The 21,690-nt window shown below is 58.4% G+C and overlaps 1 protein-coding gene and 1 long non-coding RNA gene across 5 annotated transcripts; one reads left to right on the top strand and one right to left on the bottom strand.

Moving 5' to 3' along the window:
* The first annotated feature begins 3,115 nt into the window (after positions 1-3,115).
* ZSCAN22 (zinc finger and SCAN domain containing 22) lies at positions 3,116-12,959 on the top strand. 4 transcript variants are annotated; one of them, XM_080643640.1, is made up of 4 exons: positions 3,116-3,216; positions 4,695-4,878; positions 7,169-7,599; positions 9,671-12,959. In XM_080643640.1, the coding sequence occupies exons 3-4, from the start codon at positions 7,197-7,199 to the stop codon at positions 10,723-10,725; spliced, it is 1,458 nt and encodes a 485-aa protein (XP_080499766.1). In that variant the 5' UTR covers positions 3,116-3,216; positions 4,695-4,878; positions 7,169-7,196; the 3' UTR covers positions 10,726-12,959. The 4 variants fall into 4 exon arrangements, with proteins under 4 accessions (XP_080499766.1, XP_080499767.1, XP_080499769.1 ...); XM_080643641.1 differs by having other exon boundaries at positions 3,204-3,327; XM_080643643.1 differs by lacking the exons at positions 3,116-3,216; positions 4,695-4,878 and adding an exon at positions 6,093-6,130.
* A 1,227-nt stretch (positions 12,960-14,186) lies between these two features.
* Positions 14,187-16,288, bottom strand: LOC308235046. Its single transcript, XR_013959156.1, has 3 exons — positions 16,024-16,288; positions 14,672-14,941; positions 14,187-14,348 (listed from the first exon to the last, which is right to left on the bottom strand). It is a non-coding gene; the product is annotated as an uncharacterized lncRNA (long non-coding RNA).
* Between the last annotated feature and the right edge of the window lie 5,402 nt (positions 16,289-21,690).

Here is a 21,690-nt window from a genome sequence, read left to right as displayed (position 1 = left end):
CTCACACACTCGCTGTGAAAAAGGGTGCAACGTACTAGCTGCTCTTGGGGAGGAGAAACGGGACGGGGTTGGGGGGGAAGGGATGAGGAATAATTTTCACTCTATATCTTTTTAATATATTTTATTGATTTTTTACAGAGAGGAAGGGAGAGGGATAGAGAGTTAGAAACATCGATGAGAGAGAAACATCGATCAGCTGCCTCCTGCACACCTCCCACTGGGGATGTGCCCGCAACCAAGGTACATGCCCTTGACCGGAATCAAACCTGGGACCCTTCAGTCCGCAGGCCGACGCTCTATCCACCGAGCCAAACCGGCTTCGGCATAATTTTCACTCTATATCTTTTGATGCTTTTGGAATTTTGAAACATGGAAAAGTGCTACCAGTTCAAGAAATAAAAAACTTTGCCAAAACCGGTTTGGCTCAGTGGATAGTGTGTCGGCCTGCGGACTGCAGGGTCCCGGGTTCGATTCCGGTCAAAGGCATGTACCTTGGTTATGGGCACATCCCCAGTAGGGGGTGTGCAGGAGGCAGCTGATGGATGTTTCTCTCTCATCGATGTTTCTAACTCTCTATCCCTCTCCCTTCCTCTCTGTAAAAAATCAATAAAATATATTTTTTAAAAAAGAAAGAAAAAACTCTCAAATGAAAGTAAGTTTAACCATGTGTTTCATTGTTTACTCTCTCTCTCGCCCATTGAAACATCCATATGACTGTGTCTTGGCCACACCGGCTCTATCTATACACAGGTGCACGCACGTGTGTGTGTGTGTGTGTGTGTGTGTGTGTGTGTGTGTTTCAGCGGAACCTGGTTCATGTAAAATAGCCACTACTCGCCCTGGCCGTTGAGCAGAGTGGTTAGAACATCAGCCTGCACACCAAAGGGTCTCAGGTTCAGTCCCTGGTCAGCGGCACGTACCTGGGTTGCAAGTTAGGTCCCCAGCCCCCGGTCAGGGTGCTGTGGGGGGCAACCGATCCACATGCACACACTCATCAGCCCTTCCCTCCTGCGAGTCTCGCCAGGACCTGGATGTAGGACAGCTGGGACCGCAGAGCGCTCCCCCACCTGACAGTCCCTGTGAAGAAGCATGATTGGGCCCTAGCCTATTTGGCTCAGTGGATAGACCGCCTGTCTGTGGGCTGAAAGGTCCCGGGTTCGATTTCGGTCAAGGGCACATGCCCAGGTTTCGGGCTCAATCCCCAGTAGGGGGCATGCAGGAGGCCGCCGATCAATGATTCTCACTCATCATTGATATTTCTCTCTCCCTCTCTGAAATCAATAAAAATACATTTTTTTTTAATCTTAAAAAAAAAAAAAAAAAGCATGATTGAGCCTCGACCTATGAACCGGGAGGTCAGGGTTTGATTCCTGGTCAGGGCACATGCCCGGGTTGCAGGCTCCATCCCCAGTAGGGGGTGTGCAGGAGGCAGGCGATGCAATGATTCTCATCATTGATGTTTTTCTCTCCCTTCCTCTCAGAAATCAATAAAAGTAATTTTGTTTTTTTTTAAATTTCTTTATTAAGGTATTATATATGTGTCCTTATTCCCCCCTTACCCCCCACCTCCCATTCATGCCCCCACCCCCCTCTTGTCCGTGTCCATTGGTTAGGCTTATATGCATGCATATAAGTCCTTTGGTTGATCTCTCCCCCTTACCCCCACCCACCCCTACCTTCCCTGAGGTTTGACGTTCTGATTGATGTTTCTCTGTCTCTGGATCTGTTTTTGTTCATCAGTTTATGTTGTTCAAAATTAAAAAGTAATTTTTTTTTAAAGAAGCAGCAGCATGCCCTGACCGGTTTGGCTCAGTGGATAGAGCGTCGGCCTGCGGACTGAAGGGTCCCAGGTTCGATCCCGGTCAAGGGCATGTACCTTGGTTGCGGGCACATCCCCCGTGGAGGGTGTGCAAGAGGCAGCTGATCGATGTTTATCTCTCATTGATGTTTCTAACTATCCCTCTCCCTTCCTCTCTGTAAAAAATAAATAAAATATATTTTTTTTAAAAAAAGAAGCAGCAGCAGCAGCAGCAGCAGGAGCATGCCCACAGGTGTCTGCGTGGAGCGGAGGCCTCTGGCTGTCACTCAGCAGGGCGTTCACTTTGATGTTCAGGAGCAGCTCCCGCAGCGCCGCCCCCAACCCACTGCGGGAGGGGCCGGGCGCTGTCCGAGGTGCTGAAACGTCCCGCGGTGGCTGAAAGGGGACTTGGCTGAAATGACTATTAAAATGACATCCGGTTTCCTGGCCACGCCTGCCTTTCTCCTGCCCGGGAGCCACCGGACTCCACGTTTCCGGGCAGGCAGTCCACGCGAGTTTCAAAGCTGCCAGGGGTCCCTGCTTCCCTGGCGCTTCTCCCGCTCGGGCCTGGTCTGTGGTCGCAGCCGCCAGGGAGCGCGCGTCCGGGGACAGGGAGTGCCCATCCCGGGACGGGGGCCGCGCATTCCGGGACAGGGAGTGCCCATCCCGGGACGGGGACCGCGCATCCGGGCACGGGGACCTTGCATCCCGGGACAGGGATTGCCCATCCCGGGTCGGGGACCGCGCATCCGGGCACGGGGACCGCGCATCCCGGGACCGGGAGCTCGTATTCTGGGACAGAGCCCTTGCCTCTGCCCCGGCAGCTCCTCCCTCTCGCCCTCCTCCTTCTCTTCTCACCTCAGGGTGGGGCTCAGGACGCTGTCACCAAGCGAGGGGGCAGATCTGGGACAAGGCTCCTGTGGCCACAGCTTATCAGCGAAAATCCAGAAAAAGGACGGAGCGGTGACACACACAGCTCACCCTCCAGGTCATGTGCAACCACACGACAGACACGTGGGGTCCTTTGTACATGGTCACAGTGACACACACACACACACACACACACACCCCTCACCCCCTCGCACTATGCATGCTTCAACCTCCCACGCACGGTCCAGCTAGATCCTGCACTCACCATCCCTCTGCCCCCCATAGGCCCACCTGGACTACCACCTGGACTACAACTCCCGGCAGGCCTCGGGCTGCTGGGGGGGCGGTTCTGCGTGGCGCTTTCTATGAACTGTAACCCAGGGCCACGCCCGGCCCGTGTGGCGCGGTGCACTCCGGGAGTTGTGGTCCAGGCGGGCTGCGCGGCGCATTCTGGGAGTTGTTGTTCCGGCGTGCGGACGCGCTGGCGGGCTCCTCCGTCGGGCACCTAGGCGTCCGCTCCCGGAAGTGTCTCCTCGTCCCACAGTGAGGTGGGTCGGAGCGGGGGAGTCCCGCCGGAGTCGGGCCCGGAAGCGCGTGAGCGTCCGCTGCGCCCCAAAGCGAGACGTGCTGGACGCGGCCACGGGCGGGCAGGCGGGCCGGTGTGAGGGGCTGACTGCCGGGCGCGCGATGGGCCTGCCCCAGCCCTGGGCGCGGGCGTCTGTCCGACGGGTGGGGGCGCGGGGTCCGCCCGGGGGACGGGGTCTGACCGTCCGGCCGGGTGTGCGGCGCCGACGGTGGCGGGGGCGTGGGAGGCCGCCGGCGGGGGTGTGACGTGCGAGGCTGGGCGCGTGGCTGACGGCGTGTGACCTCGGGTGACCGCGCCTCCCTTAGGGGCCTGGCGGAGGCGGTGACCAAGAAGGGATGTGACCGACCGTGGAGATGCCCCGAGACTGTGTGTTTATCTATTTCTTTTTAAATATATTTGTTGATTTCAGAGAGAAAGGGAGAGGGGAGAGAGAGAGAGAAACATCAATAATGAGAATCATTGATCCGCTGCCTCCTGCGCGCCCCACTTTGGGGGATGGAGCTCGCAACCCGGGCCTGTACCCTGACCCGGAATCAAACCGGGGACTTCCTGGTTCATAGGTCAAATCTCAACCCCGGGCAGGTTGTGTGTTTAAGGGTCTCGGCTGGTTGGAGCGGCCTCCCCGACACCAAAAGGTTGCAGGTTCGAACCCTGGTCAGGGCACGTCCCTGGGTGGCAGGTTCAGTATCCGCTCGGGGTGAGTTCGGGAGGCAACCAATACATATTTCTCACATCGATGTTTCTCTCTCCACCTCTCTCCAATCAATACATTAAAAAATAAAAATAGCCGAAACCGGTTTGGCTCAGTGGATAGAGCGCCGGCCTGCGGACTGAGGGGTCCCGGGTTCGATTCCGGTCAGGGGCATGTACCTTGGTTGCGGGCACATCCCCAGTGGGGGGTGTGCAGGAGGCAGCTGATCGATGTTTCTAACTCTCTATTCCTCTCCCTTCCTCTCTGTAAAAAAATCAATAAAATATATATATAAAATAAATAAATAAATAAATAAATAAAGAAAAAAGAAAAATAAAAAAGAAATATCCCTAGCCGGTTTGGCTCAGTGGATAGAGCATCGGCCTGCGGACTGAAGGGTCCCGGGTTCGAATCCGGTCAAGGGCACATGACCAGGTTGCGGGCTCGATCCCCCGTCGGGGGCGTGCAGGAGGCAGCCGATCCGTGATTCTCTCTCGTCATTGATGTTTCCATCTCTCTCTCCCTCTCCCTCGCTCTCTGAAATAAATAAAAATATATTTTTTTAAAAAAAGAAAGGAATTGTATGCGCCTGGGAATATTTTGGGGTATGACTGACAGGCCGCCTGAGATAGGGTGTGTGCATACACCTATGCAATGGACTGTCATGTTTCTCAGGGGGGGGACTGAGATGTGAAGGATTAGCAGTGTTTATCAAGTGTACAAAGAATTTGTGTTTGCCTTGTCTGCAGCTGAAATTGTGTGGCCCGTGGTTTATGGATATGTCCCCCCGCCCCCTGCCTTCTGGGAGCTGATGTCTGCGAAGGGGCCGCAGAGACATCCTATTGGACGTTCGCTGCATGTTTGCTGTGAGCCTGGCCTGTGCAGGATACACATCATGGATCGCCTTGCATAACCTCACCACCACCCTCTGAGGTGGGTGCCATGATCAGCTCGGGTACGAGTAAGGAGTGAGAAATGAAAAAAAAAACACACTCTGTCCTCGCTGGTTTGGCTCTGGATAGAGCATCAGCCTGCAGATGAAAGGGTCCTGGGTTCGCTGAAACCGGTTTGGCTCAGTGGATAGAGCGTCGGCCTGTGGACTGAAGGGTCCTGGGTTCGATTCCGGTCGGGGGCATGTACCTTGGTTGCGGGCACATCCCCAGTGGGGGGTGTGCAGGGGGCAGCTGATCGATGTTTCTCTCTCATTGATGTTCCTGGCTCTCTATCCCTCTCCCTTCCTCTCTGTAAAATATCAATAAAATATATTTTAAAGAAAAAAGAAAAAAGAAAGGGTCCTGGGTTCGATTTCGCTCAAGGGCATATGCCCGGGTTGCGGGCTCCATCCCCAGTGTGGGGCGTGCAGGAGGCAGCCGATCCATGATACTCTGTCATCATTGATGTTTCTATCTATCTCCCTTCCCTTCCCCTCTGAAAAATAAATAAATAAATATGGAAAACAAAAACACCCCCTCTCCCCCAGCCAGGTGGCTCAGTTGGTTTGAGCATCATCCCATACACACACGTGTGCACGCACACACACACACACACACACACACACACACGTGGCTACCTGCGGAGTGTGTGAGAGAGGAGGGGGGAGGCGTGCACTTTAAGCAGGCTGGCCATAGAGTCGGGCTGCCTGCATTGTTCAAACGGGCCAATGTTTTTCTCCTCTGTGTCTGTTTTCATACCTGTTGGTTGGAAAGGAAGTTCCCACCCTCTGAGTCTATTGTGAATTTATTTTTTTTATTTTTTTTAACAAATGAGGTTTATTTTATTTTATTTTTAATCCTTACCCGAGACTAGTTTTCCATTGATCTTTTAGAGAAAGAGGAAGAGCGAGGGAAAGACGGAAACATCGATGTGAGAGAAACACATCGATTGGTTGCCTTCTGCATGTGTCCTGACCATGGCCCGGGCCAGGGTGGAGCCTGCAACCAAGGTACATGCCCTTGACCAGAACCGAACCCGGGACCCTTGGGTCTGGAGGCCGAAGTGCTATCCACTGAGCCAAACTGTCTAGGGCTCTATTGTGAATTTCAAATGAGTTACTATACGCAAGTATTGGGCATGGTTCTCACCACATGGGTACTGTCTTGTTTATTTTCTTACTAGAGGCCCAGTGCACAGATTCATGCACCAGTGGGGTCCCGTAGCCTGGCCTGTGGGGATCGGACCTAAACCGGTAGTCAGACATCTCTCTCACAATCTGAGACTGCTGGTTCCTAACTGCTGGCTCCTAAATGCTCACCTGCCTGATTGCCCCTAACTGCCCTCCCTGCCAGCCTGATCACCCTTAACCGCCTCTGCCTGCTGGCTTGATCGCCCCCAACTGCCCCCTCTGCTGGCTTGGTCACCCCCAACTCACCCCCTGCCAGCCTGGTCGCCCCCAACTGCCCCCCTCTGCTGGCCTGGTCGCCCCCAACTGCCCCCCCCCCGCTGGCCTGGTTGCCCCATGCAGCCTGCTGTTCAGTCATTTGGTCGTCCCTCACTAACCCCCTTGCCGACCTGTTCACCCCACGTAGCCTGTTCGGTCATCGGTCCGGTTGTTTTGGTCGTGACAGCCCCTGGCTATATATATATATATATATATATATATATATATATATATATATATAATTTTTTTTTTTTTTTTTAATCCTCATCCAAGGATATTTTTCCATTGATTTTTAGGGAGAGTGGAAGAAAGTAGGAAAGACAGAAATATTGATGTAAGAGAAACACATTAATTGGTTGCCTCCTGCACATGCCCCGACGAGGGTCCCGGCTGGGGAAGTGCCTACAACCAAGATTCATGCCCTTCACCGGAATCGAACCTGAGACCCTTTGGTCCACAGGCCAACACTCTATATCTACTGACCCAAACCGGCTAGGGCTGATTATCTTTTTAGTATATTTTTATTGCTTTCAGAGAGGAAGGGAGAGGGAGAGAGAGAGATAGAAACATCAGTGATGAGAGAGCACCACTGATGGACTGCCTCCTGCACGCCCCACCCTGGGGATCTAGCCCACAACCCGGGCATGTGCCCTGACTGGGAATCGAACCTCGACCTCCTGGTTCAACCACTGAGCCACGCCACCCGAGCTTCCCTGATTATTTTGAGGATCTGTTTCCTGTGAGGGTGAGTCTCATGTCCCAGGCCCCCGGCCAGCGTCTGCCCTGCTCTGCAGGTGTGAGGCAGCAGCCAGGTTCCCTGCAGACAGCGTTCTGATTTCCCTGCAGACCCAGCTCCCAGGCTCCCTCCTGCCCGATGGCCGTCCCCCAGGCCCCCCTGAGCCCGGTGCCCTGGGAACTGGACGGCGTCCTGCGGGTGAAGGTGGAGGAAGAGGACGCCAGCCTCTCCCAGGCCCAGGTGTGTGGCCCTGGCCACGTGGCCCACCCGGAGGAGGCGGCGCGCCTGCGCTTCCGGCGCTTCTGCTACGAGGAGGCGTCCGACCCACACGAGGCCCTGACCCAGCTCCGCGAGCTCTGCCGCCAGTGGCTGCGGCCGGAGGTGCACTCCAAGGAACAGATGCTGGAGCTGCTGGTGCTGGAGCAGTTCCTGGGCGCACTGCCCCCCAAGGTCCAGGCCTGGGTGGGGGCCCAGTGCCCCAGGAGCGGCAAGGAGGCTGCCATGCTGGTGGAGGATCTGACTCGGGCGCTGGACCGGAAAGGTGAGGGGCGGCGGTGGGCAGGTGTTCACAGGACACCCCAGGCAGGGGCTGGACTGTATGGGGGAGGGCAGGGGTCAGAGTTCAGGTCGCTCAATACATGCCCCCCCCCCTTTGTAATTCACTCAAATGCTCACACTGTGCGAAGCACACCTTTTTTTTTTTTTTTTAATGTTTTTATTCATTTTAAAGGGAGAGCGATATAGAGAGAGAAACATCAATGATGAGCCCTGGCCAGTTTGGCTCAGTGGATAGAGCGTGGGCCTGCGGACTGAAGGGTCTCGTGTTCGATTCCGGTCAAGGGCATGCACCTCGGTTGCAGGCTCCCGGCCCTGGTCGGGGGCAAACGGGAGGCGGCCAGTCAATGTGTTTCTCTCACATCAGTGTCTCTCTCTGTCTTTCCCTCTCTCTTCCACTTTCTCTAAATATCAATGGAAAAAATATCCTCGAGTGAGGATTTAAAAAAAAGAAGAAATATCAATGATAAGAGAATCCTGGCCCTAACCCGTGTGGCTCAGTGGATAGAGCGTCGGCCTGCGGACTGAAAGGTCCCAGGTTCGATTCCGGTCAAGGGCATGTACCTTGGTTGCGGGCACATCCCCAGTGGGAGGTGCGCAGGAGGCAGCTGATCGGTGTTTCTCTCTCATCGATGTTTCTAACTCTCTGTCCCTCTCCCTTCCTCTCTGTGAAATATCAATAAAATATATTAAAAAAAAAGAGAGAGAATTCTGCACGCCCCACACTGGGGATAGAGCCCGAAACCCAGGCATGTGCCCTGACTAGGAATCGAACCGTGACCTTCTGGTTCATAGGTCAACACTGAACCGCTGAGCCGTGCAGGCGGTGGCCGTGTGACTTCCTTATGCCTCAGTTTCCCAGTCAGTGAAATGGGGTTTGCGGTCGTGATCTGCCTGCCCCGGAGCCGCCGACAGCGTTGCCTCTGCAGCACGTGAAACAGCCACTGTCGGGGCAGTTGGTTCAGCTCCTCGAGAAGCAGGCGTTTCTGGAAGAGGTCGGCTAGGTGCCCGCCCTTGGCCCCGGCGCCTGTGCCCACTCGGATGTCACAGGGCCGGGGAGGGGAGGGGGGAGGGAGGGAGTGGCCCTGTCCTCGGCAGCGTTGAGGACGTCTTCAGAGAAAAGGCAGCAAGGTGCTGGAAGGAAGAGGGAGAGCCATAAGGAGAGGTGGGGCCGAGGCCCCGTGGTGTGTATGGACCCGGGGGTTCTGGGAAGAGCAGGTTCTTGGAATAGAGGAAGAAGCGGGGGGAAGGGGGGCAGCACGTGGCCGGTGGGGTTGGGGGAGCTGAGGGAGTCCTCTCTGGGATTCAAGGGCGAGATTCTTCAGCCGAAGCCCCAGCTTGGCCACTTGCTGTGTGACCTTGTACAAGTGACTCAACCTCTCTGAGCTAATGATGCGATCTTGCACCAGTGACACCCGAAGCCTGATAGCGGTCAGCAGCCCGGGGTGGGGGTGGGGGGCCAGTGTGTTCTTCCTCCCTTACAGATGAGGAAACTGGGGGCTAGACGGGGGGGGGGGGGGCAGATCGCCAGGGCCCAGGGGCAGGCCAGTGGCAGAGCTGGGGCCCCCTCCTTGCCCCTCCTTCCTGGGATCCTCCAGGAACCCAGGCTCTGTGCTCCCATCAGGGGTAGGCCAGGGCAGGTGCGCCAGCACGGGGACAACCCCCGGCTGCCCTTAGCCACACTCCGCCCGCCCAGCACCTTGGAAAGGCCAGGCCTCAGACCCAGGCTGGTGTTGCTCAGTGGTTAGAGCGGGGCCTGCGCACTGGGGGGTGGCAAGTTCCATTTTGGCCAAGGGCACGTACCTGGGTTGCATGCTCCATCCCTGCCCGGGGTTGGGGCATGTGAGGGCAGCAGCCAATCGATGTGTCTCTCTCACGTCAATATTTCTCTCTCTCTCTCTCTCTCTCTCTCTCTCTCTCTCTCTCTCTCTCTGCTTGGAATTTGGGGGGTGAGGGGATTGGAGGCTCTCAGCAGTGATGTGTCAGGAGCGGCCCACGTGTCCCCTCACAGAGGGAGGTCAGTCCCGAGGCCTGACGCTGCGGCTCCCATGTTTCAGGCTGGAAGCCGGGAGCCGAGCCCCCAGGGGCGAGCTGCAAGCACAGCGACTCGGAGGAGGCAGACACGGCCGCCCAGGCCCTCGCGGGGGGCGCTTCCTTGGGACACAGCTTCGGTGACGCCTTGGGACCCCAGGGCAGCTCGGAGAAGACGGTGGGGCTTCCAGGGGACGTCTGGACCGAGCCCTGCGCCCCGGAGACAGGTTTCAGGGCCGCTCCAGGGCCTCCCGAGGCGGCCCTCAGGGACCAGCCCGGCTGTGACTCCGGGGCCTTCGGGAACATCCCCAGCGTGTGGTCAGAGGTCAGCTGGCCGGAAAAGGCCCCCTCCACGGAGGAATCCGGTCCTTTGGACGGTGGTGGCGCAGGCCCTCTGCGGGCGCCCTCCAAGTGCGGGGAGTGTGGGAAGACCTTCTCCAGCGCCTGGGCCCTGGACGCGCACAGGAAGGGCCACGCCCGCAAGACGCCCTACACCTGCAGCGAGTGCGGGAAGGCCTTCGGCCGCAGCACGCACCTGGCCCAGCACCAGGTGGTGCACACGGGGGCAAAGCCCCACGCGTGCCAGGAGTGCGGCAGGGCCTTCCGCCGGGTCACCCACCTCGCGCAGCACCGGCGCATCCACACCGGGGAGAAGCCCTACGCGTGCGGGGACTGCGGCAAGAGCTTCAGCCGCAGCACGCACCTCACGCAGCACCAGCGGGTGCACACGGGCGAGCGGCCCTACGCGTGCGTCGCCTGCGGCAAGGCCTTCAGCCAGAGCGCACACCTCACGCAGCACCTGCGCACGCACACCGGGGAGAAGCCCTACGCGTGCGAGGCCTGCGGGAGGGCCTTCAGCGACTACTCGGCGCTGATCCGGCACCTGAGGATCCACTCGGGGGAGAAGCCCTACCGCTGCCAGGTCTGCCCCAAGGCCTTTGCGCAGAGCTCCTCCCTCATGGAGCACCAGCGCGTGCACACCGGGGAGAAGCCCTACAGGTGCGGGGACTGCGGCAAGGCCTTCAGCCGCAGCTCCGCCCTCCTGGCGCACCTGCGGGTCCATGTCCCGGTGCTGAGGTGACCGCCGGGCGGAGTGCAGGGGGGACCCCGAGTTCCCAAGGAGCCCAAGTAGAAGGGGGTGGGGCATCGAGGACTCCCCCCGGAATGAGGAGGTTCTTAAGGGCAGACGTAGGGCTGTCTGGGAGCAACTCTGCATTGGGGGACCCGGAAAAGGCAACGCCGTCCAGCTTCCGGAAGGACCCCGCTGTCCTCCGTCCCCACCACAGCCGCGCTGCGGGTGGTGCTGGTCCTCAGCCAGGGCGGGGGGTGCGCCTCTGTCAGGACTCGGTGGTCTCCGGGCGACGATCTGGGCCGGGCCTCCGGGTTCGCACTCGGGGTCCTCGCCTGCCTAGCCCGGGGGGATGCTGCCCACGCTACCTCTGTGCCTTCCGTTTCTTATTATTTATTTTTATTTTTCTGGTTAATCCTCGAAGATACTTTTTTCATTGATCTTTAGAGAGGATGGGAGGGTAGGAGGGAGGGAAGGAGAGAGAAACATGGACGGGAGAGACATGGATTGGTTGCCTGCCGCACACGCCCAGACCAGGGCCAGGAAGGAACCTGCAACCTGGGGACGTGCCCTTGACGGGGAGTCGAACCCTCGGGTGGAAGGGCCGGCGCTCTGACCACTGAGGACACCGGCCAGGGCTGCGCCTTCCCACCCGCTGCTGCTCCACGTCACGCCCCACGCGCAGGCCGGCTGGGGAGGCCGCCTCTTGCTCCCACCGCCACCCGGGGGAGCTGCTGTCACTCCCTCCCCGAGAGGCATTCCTTTGTGCTTCCGCCCCTCCGTCCACTTCCCACCAGCCAGCGGCCCCGTCCGTTCTGCCTACGCTCACCGCTGCTGTTTTCTCCGCCGCCGGGACCTCGCGTGCGGCCTCCCCGGCAGGGGCCCCCTCCTGCCTTCTCCGCACCCGCCTCCAGGCCGCTCGTCCCACTCCCTGCAGCTCATCTCGTTCTCCCTGACGGGACGCGCTCTGGTGCTTCACCAGCTACAGCAGCGCTTCCTGACCGGGGTACGGGTTTGCCAGGACGGGCGTCACTCTGGGCCAAACCACCTCACCCTCAGGTGCACCCGCAGGTGGTCGCCTTTCTGAGCGTGCGCAGTGATAGGACATGGCTTCCAAGTCCCGCCCTCAGGGGTGATGCCCAAGCCCCTGTGCCTGCCATTGGAGAGCATTCGTGATGCGGCCCCACCGGCCACGTGGAACGACTTGCAGCTCTTCAAGAAGCCGTGTTTGCTGCCTACGCGCCTCTGTCTCTGTGTCTGCAGCTCCCCTCTCCTAAGCGCACCGCCCCGCAGTCACGCCTTTTGGAGCGCAGCGTGTTTCCCGGGGGGAGGCCCTGAGCTCCCAGGAGCAGGGCCCTGTCTTACTCTGACCACCAGGTGTCCCTGCAGGACACGGCAGGCCCCGACTCCCTTCTGTGGAACGCACGGCTGGGGCTGACTCCTTCCCGGGCGGTTGCATGTCCTTGTGTGTGTGTTCTGGGCTCTCTCCCACCACCATGGGCTCTACAAGGCGAGAGCCACCAGATTCCCCACGGTCCCAGCACTCAGTGGCCTCAATGAAACGTTACCAGCCCCGCCCGGCCTGGCCTGGCTCCGTGGTTGAGTGTCAACCTATGAACCAGGAGGTCACAGTTCGATTCCCTGTCAGGGCACATGCCTGGGTTGCAGCTCCATCCACACTTTTGGGGCACGCGGGAGGCAGCCCATCAATGATTCTCATCACTGATGTTTCTATCTCCCTCACCCTTTCTCTCTGAAATCAATAAAGACGTACTAAAAAAAAAGAAAAAAAAAAAAAAGACCAACCAAGGAGAACAGGAAGGCTAAGCCCCCAGGAGACAAAGATCTTGTGTCAGTATCTCCACCAGAGTCCCAGAGACACCCGGACTCGGACAGACACCCACCCACAATGCCCTGAGGTAGACAAGCGGAGAGCAAGTTGGTGGACGTAGGGAGAAATTCCAAGACGTGGGACATACGATCCCAGGGACATGGCCACTCGGGCCTGGGGCAGGCTGCGGGGAGTGGAGGAGACAGACATGAGCCTGCAGTCCAGTTGCAGAGGGACCTGGAGAAGGGACTCCGCTCGACCTGGGGGACCTGCTCTGTGTAGCACCTGGCCCAGGGCCGGGCCTGGCTCTGGCTGGCACGTCCGTCTCCACCTCCCTCTCCCCGGCTCGCCCATCTCTGTCACCGAGGAACGCACGCTCCCTTCGCTGGCACTCAGCATCTCCGGAGCCCGCTTAGTCCCCAGGTGTGTGTCTGCCCACGTGTGTCTAAAGCAGGAAGAGGGTGGGTTGGGGGAGAGGGAGGAGCCTTTGTTGTTCTTAATGCTCACCTGGGATACTTTTCCATTGATTTTTAGGAGAATGGAAGGAAGAGAGAGAGAAACATCGATATGAGGGAGAGACACCGCTTGGTTGCCTCCCACAAGTGCCCAGACCTGAGGCTGGGCATTGAGCCTGCAACCGAGGAATGTGCCCTTGAACCTGGGACCCTTCGGTCTCCCGGCCGATGCTCTACCCACTGAGCCAGACCGGCTAGGGCTGAATCTTTATTCTTTTTTTTTTTTAATATATTTTATTGATATTTGACAGAGAGGAAGGGAGAGGGATAGAGAGCTAGAAACATCGATGAGAGAGAAACATCGATCAGCTGCCTCCTGCACACCTCCCACTGGGGATGTGCCCACAACCAAGGTACATGCCCTTGACCGGAATCGAACCCGGGACCCTTCAGTCTGCAGGCCGATGCTCTATCCACTGAGCCAAACCGGTTTTGGCTGAATCTTTATTCTTAATGTTTTCATTGATTTCAGAGAGTGTCCAGCGGGCAAAGGGGGCTCAGGTCGCAGGGACAGAGAACAGAGGAGTCCCATCCCTCCCACAGCTTCATGCTCCCCCATGGGAGACCTGGCCTTTGGCTGGGACACAGCCCAGCACCGCCCCCTGATGGCCGCTCAGCCTGTGGACAGAACAAAGTGCAGCCTCTGAACTGCCTCCCTGGATGGGACTGGTTTGGTCCAGGTGGGAGGGGTTGGGTGTGTCTGGAGCCTCAAGCTCCCTACCCACAGGGGAGGGAGGCATCTGGGGGGAGGAAGAAGGTCTTGTAAAAAGGTGGGCTCTAGCCGGACCGGTGGTGCTCAGTGGTTGAGCATCAACCTATGAACTAGGAGGTCACAGTCCAATTCCTGGGCTGTGGGCTCCATCCTCAGTGCGGGGCGTGCAGGAGGCCGCCGGTCAGCGATTCTCTCTCATCCTTGATGTTTCTCTCTCTTCCTCTCTGAAATCAAAACATGTTTAAAATAAAAAAAAAGAAAATGGTGGACCCTGGAGACAATCCTCGGCCCCTCTACCCTGAGGCCCCAACCCAGCACCCGCCCACCCTCTGGACACAGGATCCCGGCCCACTTCTCTCAGCCCTGGGCACCCAGCCCCTGCAGCAGGGCTGCCGCTGGCAAAAGACACGTTTTAAAGTCGTTTCACATTTATTAACTCCCAGGAGGCATTAGAGAGACGTCCCCCTCCACACGCTCCCCGCCCAGGGGGAGTGCAGCCTGGAGCTGCAGCAGGAAGGAGCAGGGCCGGGGAACCAGGAGACCCTCAGCAGCACGGGTCTGCAGCTGGATCAGCGTTCTAGACAAAGTTGACCAAAGAGAAATGGTAGGAGGGGGAGGCGCCCTGGGTGCAACCCAGGCAGACCTCCTCCAGCCCCCGCAGGAAGGAAGCAGCTGAGTCAGCTGACCCCGACCCCAGCCCAGGCCTCCCTCCTGGCGCTCCAGCTGACCCAGCCGCTCGCTGCCCCAGGGCCTTTGCACCTGCTGGTTCCCCCACCAACCCCAGCAACACACTAACCCATGTGCTGGGCAGGGCACGCCCGACAGAGGGCGCAGGCTGGGCAGAGGTGGGGGGTGTGGAGGGGGGAGGAATCCAGCTCTCAGAGCCCAGGGGGACCTCACCTGCCACCTGCAGCTCCACGGGGTCGCTCAGCTCAGACACCAGGGGCCACCGGGAGCGGTAGCGGCAGCTGTAGTTGCCGGCGTGCTGGGGCCCCACGTAGGTCAGCACCAGGTCCTCGGAGGGGCCATATGTCGAGGCCACCACTTGGCCTGCTCCCAGCAGCTCCAAGGATTCGTGGGCCACAGGGGTCTCGCAGCGCAGGGCAGCGTCCCGGCCTGGACTCACCTTCCCGCTCCACAGGGGCCGGAGCCGCGGCTTGGGGAGGGCTCCTGGGTGGGGCGGAGGGTCAGGCAGGTCAGTCCCCCTGCCAACTGCAGCCACCCCGGCACCAGGCCCTCCCCTACCCCCACTGAGGCCCAGGCCTGCGGGCTGGCCCTCCACACCCTTCTCCCCTTTCCTGGCCCTGAAAGGAGACAACCACCCTCACACCTGGTCCCTGGAACAAGAGGAGTCCCGGCGTCACCCTATTCCTCAGGACCCTGAGAGTCCCCCAGACCTGGGGCTCTTTGGGGGGGGGGGTCCCCTTGTGTGGCCCCAGGTGAGGGAAGGAAGACTTGATGGTGGAAATGGTGTCCCCGCAGAGCAGAGCGCGCCCCAGCCGAAGGTCAGGAGGTGAGACCTGCGCGCCCAGCCCTCTGCCCCGTGGGGTCCTTGGTGAGGAAATGGGAGGGACAGACCGACCCCAGGGGCCCCGGGGTGACACATGAACCCTTCAACCTGCGCACAGGCCCCGGCGGCGGGGGGCTAATCGTAAGACACCACCACCGGCTGGGTGGCTCAGTGGAGTGTGTCCTCCCAGGAACCCAGAGGTCCCGGGTTCGATTCCCGCTCAGGGCACCTGCCCGGGTTGCAGGCTCGATCCCCAGTAGGGGGCGTGCAGGAGGCAGCCGATCCATTATGTTTTCCTCTCTCTCTCTCCCTCTCCTTTCCTCTGTGAAATCAATAAAATATATTTAAAAACATATCCTCCAGGCCTGGCCAGTTCGGCTCAGTGGATAGAGCGTCGGCCTGCGGACTGAAGGGTCCCGGGGTCCATTCCTGGTCAAGGGCACAGGCCCGGGTTGTGGGCTGGATCCCCAGTGGGGGACACGCAGGAGGCAGCCGATCCATGATTGTCTCTCATCATGGATGTTCCTCTCTCTCTCCCTTCCTCTGAAATAAAAAAAAATGTAAAGGGAAAGAACAGACTGGGGGAGGGGGTCGTGTTTTGGCCTCAAGCCCGGGGCAGCCCCCTCCCCTGCTCCAGCGGGATCCTTCACCCCGCACCCCAAAGTGACGCTCCATGTCCGATCCCGGGCAGGTCCTGCAACCCCAGCCCGACCGCCTCCTCCAGGGGGCCCTCCGCGCCCACCTGCACCCGTGTCCCCTGTCACCCGGGGGCTGGGGGTCCCCGGGTACGTGGCGTGGCATCTGCTTGGCCGGGGCCACACGGGAGTGTTGACCCAATTACTCTTCCCCCTGAGGCCTCCAGGTTGCTGAGTTCATTGGGAAACTGAGGCCCGGCACCTCCGTCGTGACCGGGGCTGGCCCAGGGCCCCCGCAGTCCCGAGGGCCCCCTCCCCTCCCCGCTCCCCGGGACATTCCGGAGCCCTCCAGGCGTTCTCCATCCCAGCGAGGCTGGGAACGCCGATAGTTTCTGGGTCCAGACCTCCCAGAAGTCTGACTGGGGGCAAGGACTGTCAATCATCCTAATAGCCAATCACCGGCTTAGTGGGACCTGGAGGGCGGGGCTTCCCTATAGGTCTTGGACGCTATCTCCTTGGCGACGGTGCAGATTCGCGCCTCCCTCTTTGGGCAACGGTCGCGGTTGCCAGGACAACAGGGGACAACACGGCGGGACTACGTTTCCCAGCGGTCCCCGCGAGGGACCCCTTGTGGTGGCACCCATCTACTCGGTGCCGCGGTTTCCGGCAGGAGGAGCAAGGAAGACTCCTCGCTGCGTGCGAGGCGGGGACCGGAGGACCCGTGCGGGCCTCTCCCAGCGCATAATGGACATCCTGAGCGCACCTGCTACCCCAGCCTGCGAGGCGACAGCCTCCGGGGAGTCCACGCAGGAACCACCCCCGTTGCCCCCCCTATCCCCGCGCTCGGTCCGGCTCTAAAGCCTGACCGACACACTTCCGGTCCTCAGGCTCGGGGTCCGGGCTGCCACCGCGCTTCGAGCCTTTAGTTCCGTGCGGGTCTGTGTGCTTCGGCGTCCCCCATCCTGAGCATGGATTCGGGTCTCGGAATGCAACTCGCCTCCTCCGTGGCCGACAATGGCCGCCCTGCTGTCTGGGGTGCTGCCTCCCCGCCTCTGCAGTTGCCAATCGCTTCTCCCAGGCCCGGCGGCCTCTCTGCCTCCTGCAGTCCCGCTTCCGACCTGCCCTCCTCACGTCGGGGCCTCCCTCCCTTACCATCTGGCGCCGCCCCGCGTTTGATGTTCGCATCACCTCCCTTTTGTCCTCGTGCATTTCTGCTGGATTCAGCTTCTCTCCCCGCCTCGGAGCCCCGTTTGCGCCCCGCCCCCCACCCCAGCAGGTGGCCTGTGTTTGCCCACGAGGATATGTCATGGGGCATCCAAGGGGTTCGGGCTGCCTGTGACCACCGGAGCCAACTCAGCAGACCCGGGGTTGAGTCCATGAGCTGAGCGTTTATTCTGAAGCATCCATCTTCTATAAAAACGGCTGTTTGACATGTTAACCCTGCAATTGGGCTTCTGTAAACGCTTGCTTGCTTAAATAATAAGGAAAATAAGACTACTCCCACTTCAGAGAGGCCATTAAACCTTCCCTGGACAAAGTTATCGGTGCTGGCACCAGGCCAGGACTGTGGCTGAGGTCTCAAGGCCCCAGCACATAGGGGCTCTTTAAGAAGTTGCCAAGGGGGCCGGAAACACCTCATATGTGGGAGACAAAGAAGGTAAAAATATATAAATAGGGGAAGTTCCTCCATGTTGGGGCCCAGGATTGGAGAGACATTTTCCTCTGGACCTGCGCATAATAATAATAATAATAATAATAATAATAATAATAAATTGCCGAAACCGGTTTGGCTCAGTGGATAGAGCGTCAGCCTGCGGACTGAAGGGTCCCAGGTTCGATTCCGGGCAAGGGCACGTACCTTGGTTGCGGGTACATCCCCAGTGGGGGGTGTGCAGGAGGCAGCTGATCGATGTTTCTCTCTCATCGATGTTTCTAACTCTCTATCCCTCTCCCTTCCTCTCTGTAAAAAATCAATAAAATATATTTAAAAAAAAAAAAAATAATAATAATAATAATAAATGTAACTCCATCTCTCTTAAGTATTGCTTGGTTCTTCTCCGGTTTTCTGTAACAATTCCAATCCTGCTGGCAGTAGGGGAGCCCCAGGTCATCCCCATGACCGTCTGCTCTGCCTGTCCCCCGCCCCCCATAAGCCAGCTGCTTATATAGGGTAGAAGGACAAGGATCACATGGGGAAGTAGCCCAAGGGTGTGCCAAATGGGCAGTGGACAGGTCTGGGAATTTGCAAAGGCCTAGGGCTCGGGGCCTTCCAAGGGCTGATGATTCTGCTTTCTGCAACAGGCTGTTCATCTTCCCCTGATAACAAGCAGCTCCCTGATGGGGAGGATGGACGGGCTGCATTTCCAGGTGAGCTCCCAGGTGCCAGTGCAACTCCTAGCCAGGTTAGAATATGCCTTCTTTATTTAAATATATTTTATTGATTTTTTACAGAGGAAGGGAGAGGGATAGAGAGTTAGAAACATCGATGAGAGAGAAACATAGATCAGCTGCCTCCTGCACACCCCCTACTGGGAATGTGCCCGCCACCAAGGTACATGCCCTTGACCGGAATCGAATCTGGGACCCTTCAGTCCGCAGGCTGACGCTCTATCCACTGAGCAACACCGGTCAGGGCAGAATATGCCTTCTTTAATCAGAACAAAAACAACCACAGTGAACAGAGTATGTTTCATATTTCTTACAATTGTAGCTGCGCCCCGATATTCTCTTTCTGCCCCTATCAGACGGAGGCTCAGAAGGGAGGACAGGCGCAGGGGGAGCTGTGCCCCCCCCCCGGGGCACCCCTGCCACACAGTAAAATAGGACAGACGGAACGGACTGTGCTCCCCAGGGCTGTCAGTGAGGGTCAGGTCGGCTTCTGACCTCGACACTGATAGATCCTCCCTTCTCCCAACTGGTGGGCGGAGTATGACGTAACCTGCACCTGCGGCCTGGACCTACCTGACCACCTAACCAGGCACCTTATAGGGACTGTACATTGAACCACCCATCAGCACCTGCCAAATACCCTAAGCCCTTGTCCCTACGTACCTGGGTGACTAACTATGCACCTTATATGGACCATACATTAAGCCACCCATCAGGACCTGCCAAATACACTAACCAGGGGTCCTCAAACTACAGCCCGCGGGCCACATGCGGCCCGCCGAGGACATGTATCCGGCCCGCCGGGTGCCGCTGCCTGTCCTGCTTCGCAGCCGACGCGTCCCGGGCCTGCAGTGCGCATAGGAATTTGTTCATAGTTTTTTTTTTAAACTATAGTCCGGCCCTCCCACGGTCTGAGGGACAGTGAACTGGCCCCCTGTTTAAAAAGTTTGAGGACCCCTGCGTAAGCCCTTGTCCCTACGTACCTGAGTGACTATGTACCTTGTATGGACCATACATCAAGCCCCCAATCAGCGCGTGCCGAGTACACGAAGCCCCCATCCCTTCCCATTCCTCCCCTCGAAAGGCGTGTTCCCCTCCGCAGGTGCTGCTGTTCCCCCCTTGGGAGACAGCCCGGCAGGTCCTTCTCCTCGAATAAAGCCTGTGGTCCTGGTTTCCGGCCTCTGTCTCATCTCTCAGACACCACCCTCCTCCGTACCTCAGAGCTTCCTCTGATGGGCCTCAGGGGCCCGGTCCAAGCTCTTTGGCCCTTCCACCTGACGAACTGCTTTCCCATGTGGCTCTGCAGTGCGTGGGAAACGCCTGGGGTGTTAACGCCTGGGACACGTTAACCTCTCCGCCCCCCCTACCAGCCCGAATGTGGCTGCCCCGTGTCCTATTCCCCACCCACCAGCAGCCCCTGGACATTTAGGCTGGGAGAGCGGTCAGGGTGCATGGCAGGGTCAGGGACAGGTCCTCAAGGACCTTGGACCCCGGGCCCACGGCTGGAAGGTCATCCAGGTACAGGCTGGTAGTGTGTGGCCTTGCAGGCTGGGTCCAAGTCAGGAGAGGCAGAGATGCAGCACGGTCTGCAGCGCCCCCTGCTGGGGCTGGGGCTGGAGCAGCCGTGGGCAAACTACGGCCCGCAGGCCGGATCCGGCTGTTCTATCCGGTTCTCTTGCTCTCCCCTCCGCTCCTTTACTTTGAATTTATATTAGTTCACACAAACACTCCATCCATGCTTTTGTTCCGGCCCTCCGGTCCAGTTTAAGAACCCATTGTGGCCCTCGAGTCAAAAAGTTTGCCCACCCCTGGCCGCTGGAGGCTGGTGTGGTCACAGCAGCTTGGCCCAGGAGCCCTTTGGGAGCGGGGTTTGGGGCGAGAGGTGCGGGGGGGGAGGGGAACAGTTCCTCTGCAGATGCCCTGTGCACGCAGCTGCCTCGCCCCTATCGGCCCCCATCTCCTGTGAGTCCAGGGTCCCTTCCTGCCAGGCGGGAGCTGCTGCTGCTGCTTCCTGGGCCCACCCAGTCTTCCCGACCCTCAGACTCAGCATCTGACGCCACATCAACAGAGACCAGAGGTTCCACCCCCCCACACCCCCCCCCCCCCCCGGCAACCCACCCATCCTGCCCAGGGTGCTGGGTTGTCTGCATCCATTTCCTGGGGCTGCAGCTGCCAACTGGGTGGCTTAAAAGGACAGAAATGGCCCAGCGATGTGGTTCAGGGATTGAGCATCGACCTAGGAACCAGGAGGTCACAGGGTCAATTCCCAGCCAGGGCACATTCCCCGTAGGGGGCGTGCAGGAGGCAGCTGATCCGTGATTCTCTCTTATCATTGATGAGCGGCCTGGTGCACGAAATTTGTGCACTTGGGGTGGGGGTGGGGGGAGGCCATCAGCCCAGCCTGCGCCCCCTTGCAGTCCCGGAGCCCTCGGGGGATGTCTGACTGACGGCTTAGGCCCACTCCCCACAACTGGACATCTGGACATCCTTACCGCCGCTGCACTGGCCAGCCATGAGCCAGCTTCTGGCTGAGCGGCGCTCCCGCTGTGGGAACGCCCTGACCACTAGGGGGCAGCTCCTGTGTTGAGCATCTGCCCCCTGGTGGTCAGTGCGCAGCATAGCGATTGGTCATTCCGCGGTTTGGTCAATTTGCATATTAGCCTTTTATTATATAGGATGTTTCTCTCTCTCTCTCCCTCTCCCTTCCTCTCTGAAATCCATACAAATATATTTTTAAAAGAAAAAAAAAAAAGAGCCCTGGCCGGTGTGGCTCAGTGGATAGAGCGTTGGCCTGCGGACTGAGGGGTCCTGGGTTCGATTCCGGTCAAGGGCATGGACCTTGGTTGCGGGCACATCCCCAGTGGGAGGTGTGCAGGAGGCAGCTGATCAATGTTTCTCTCTCATCGATGTTTCTAACTCTCTATCCCTCTCCCTTCCTCTCTGTAAAATATCAATAAAATATATTTAAAAAAAAAAAAACAAATATATTTTTAAAAGAAAAAAAAAAAAGAGCCCTGGCCGGTGTTGCTCAGTGGATAGAGCGTCAGCCTGTGAACTGAAGGGTCCCGGGTTCGATTCCAGTCAAGGGCACATGCCCGGGTTGCAGGCTCGATCCCCAGTGTGGGGCGTGCAGGAGGAAGCCGATCCATGATTCTCTCTCATCATGGATGTTTCGATCTCTCTCTCCCTCTCCCTTCCTCTCTGAAATCAATACAGAAATAGATATAAAATAAATAAATAGAATAAAATGTATAAAAAAAGAAAAAAAGGAATGTGTTCTGTGTCCGTGCTGGAGGCCAGAGTCTGCAGTCTCAGAAGGGTCCCAGGCGGAACCCTGTCCTGGCTCCTGGCTGGTCCAGGTGCTCTCGGCTGCTTCCCTCCAATCT

Source organism: Plecotus auritus (assembly GCF_963455305.1).
Source record: "Plecotus auritus genome assembly, chromosome: 10".
NCBI classification, from domain to species: Eukaryota; Metazoa; Chordata; class Mammalia; order Chiroptera; family Vespertilionidae; genus Plecotus; species Plecotus auritus.
The sequence above is the reverse complement of the archived record's forward strand: the minus strand, read 5'-3'. Positions and strand labels throughout refer to the sequence as shown.

Coding starts and splice junctions, on each gene's coding strand:
- ZSCAN22 (XM_080643640.1), top strand. CDS start 7,197: ATGGCCGTCCCCCAGGCCCCCCTGAGCCCGGTGCCCTGGGAACTGGAC. Junction 7,600..9,670: donor TCGGGCGCTGGACCGGAAAG/GTGAGGGGCGGC, acceptor CCCATGTTTCAG/GCTGGAAGCCGGGAGCCGAG.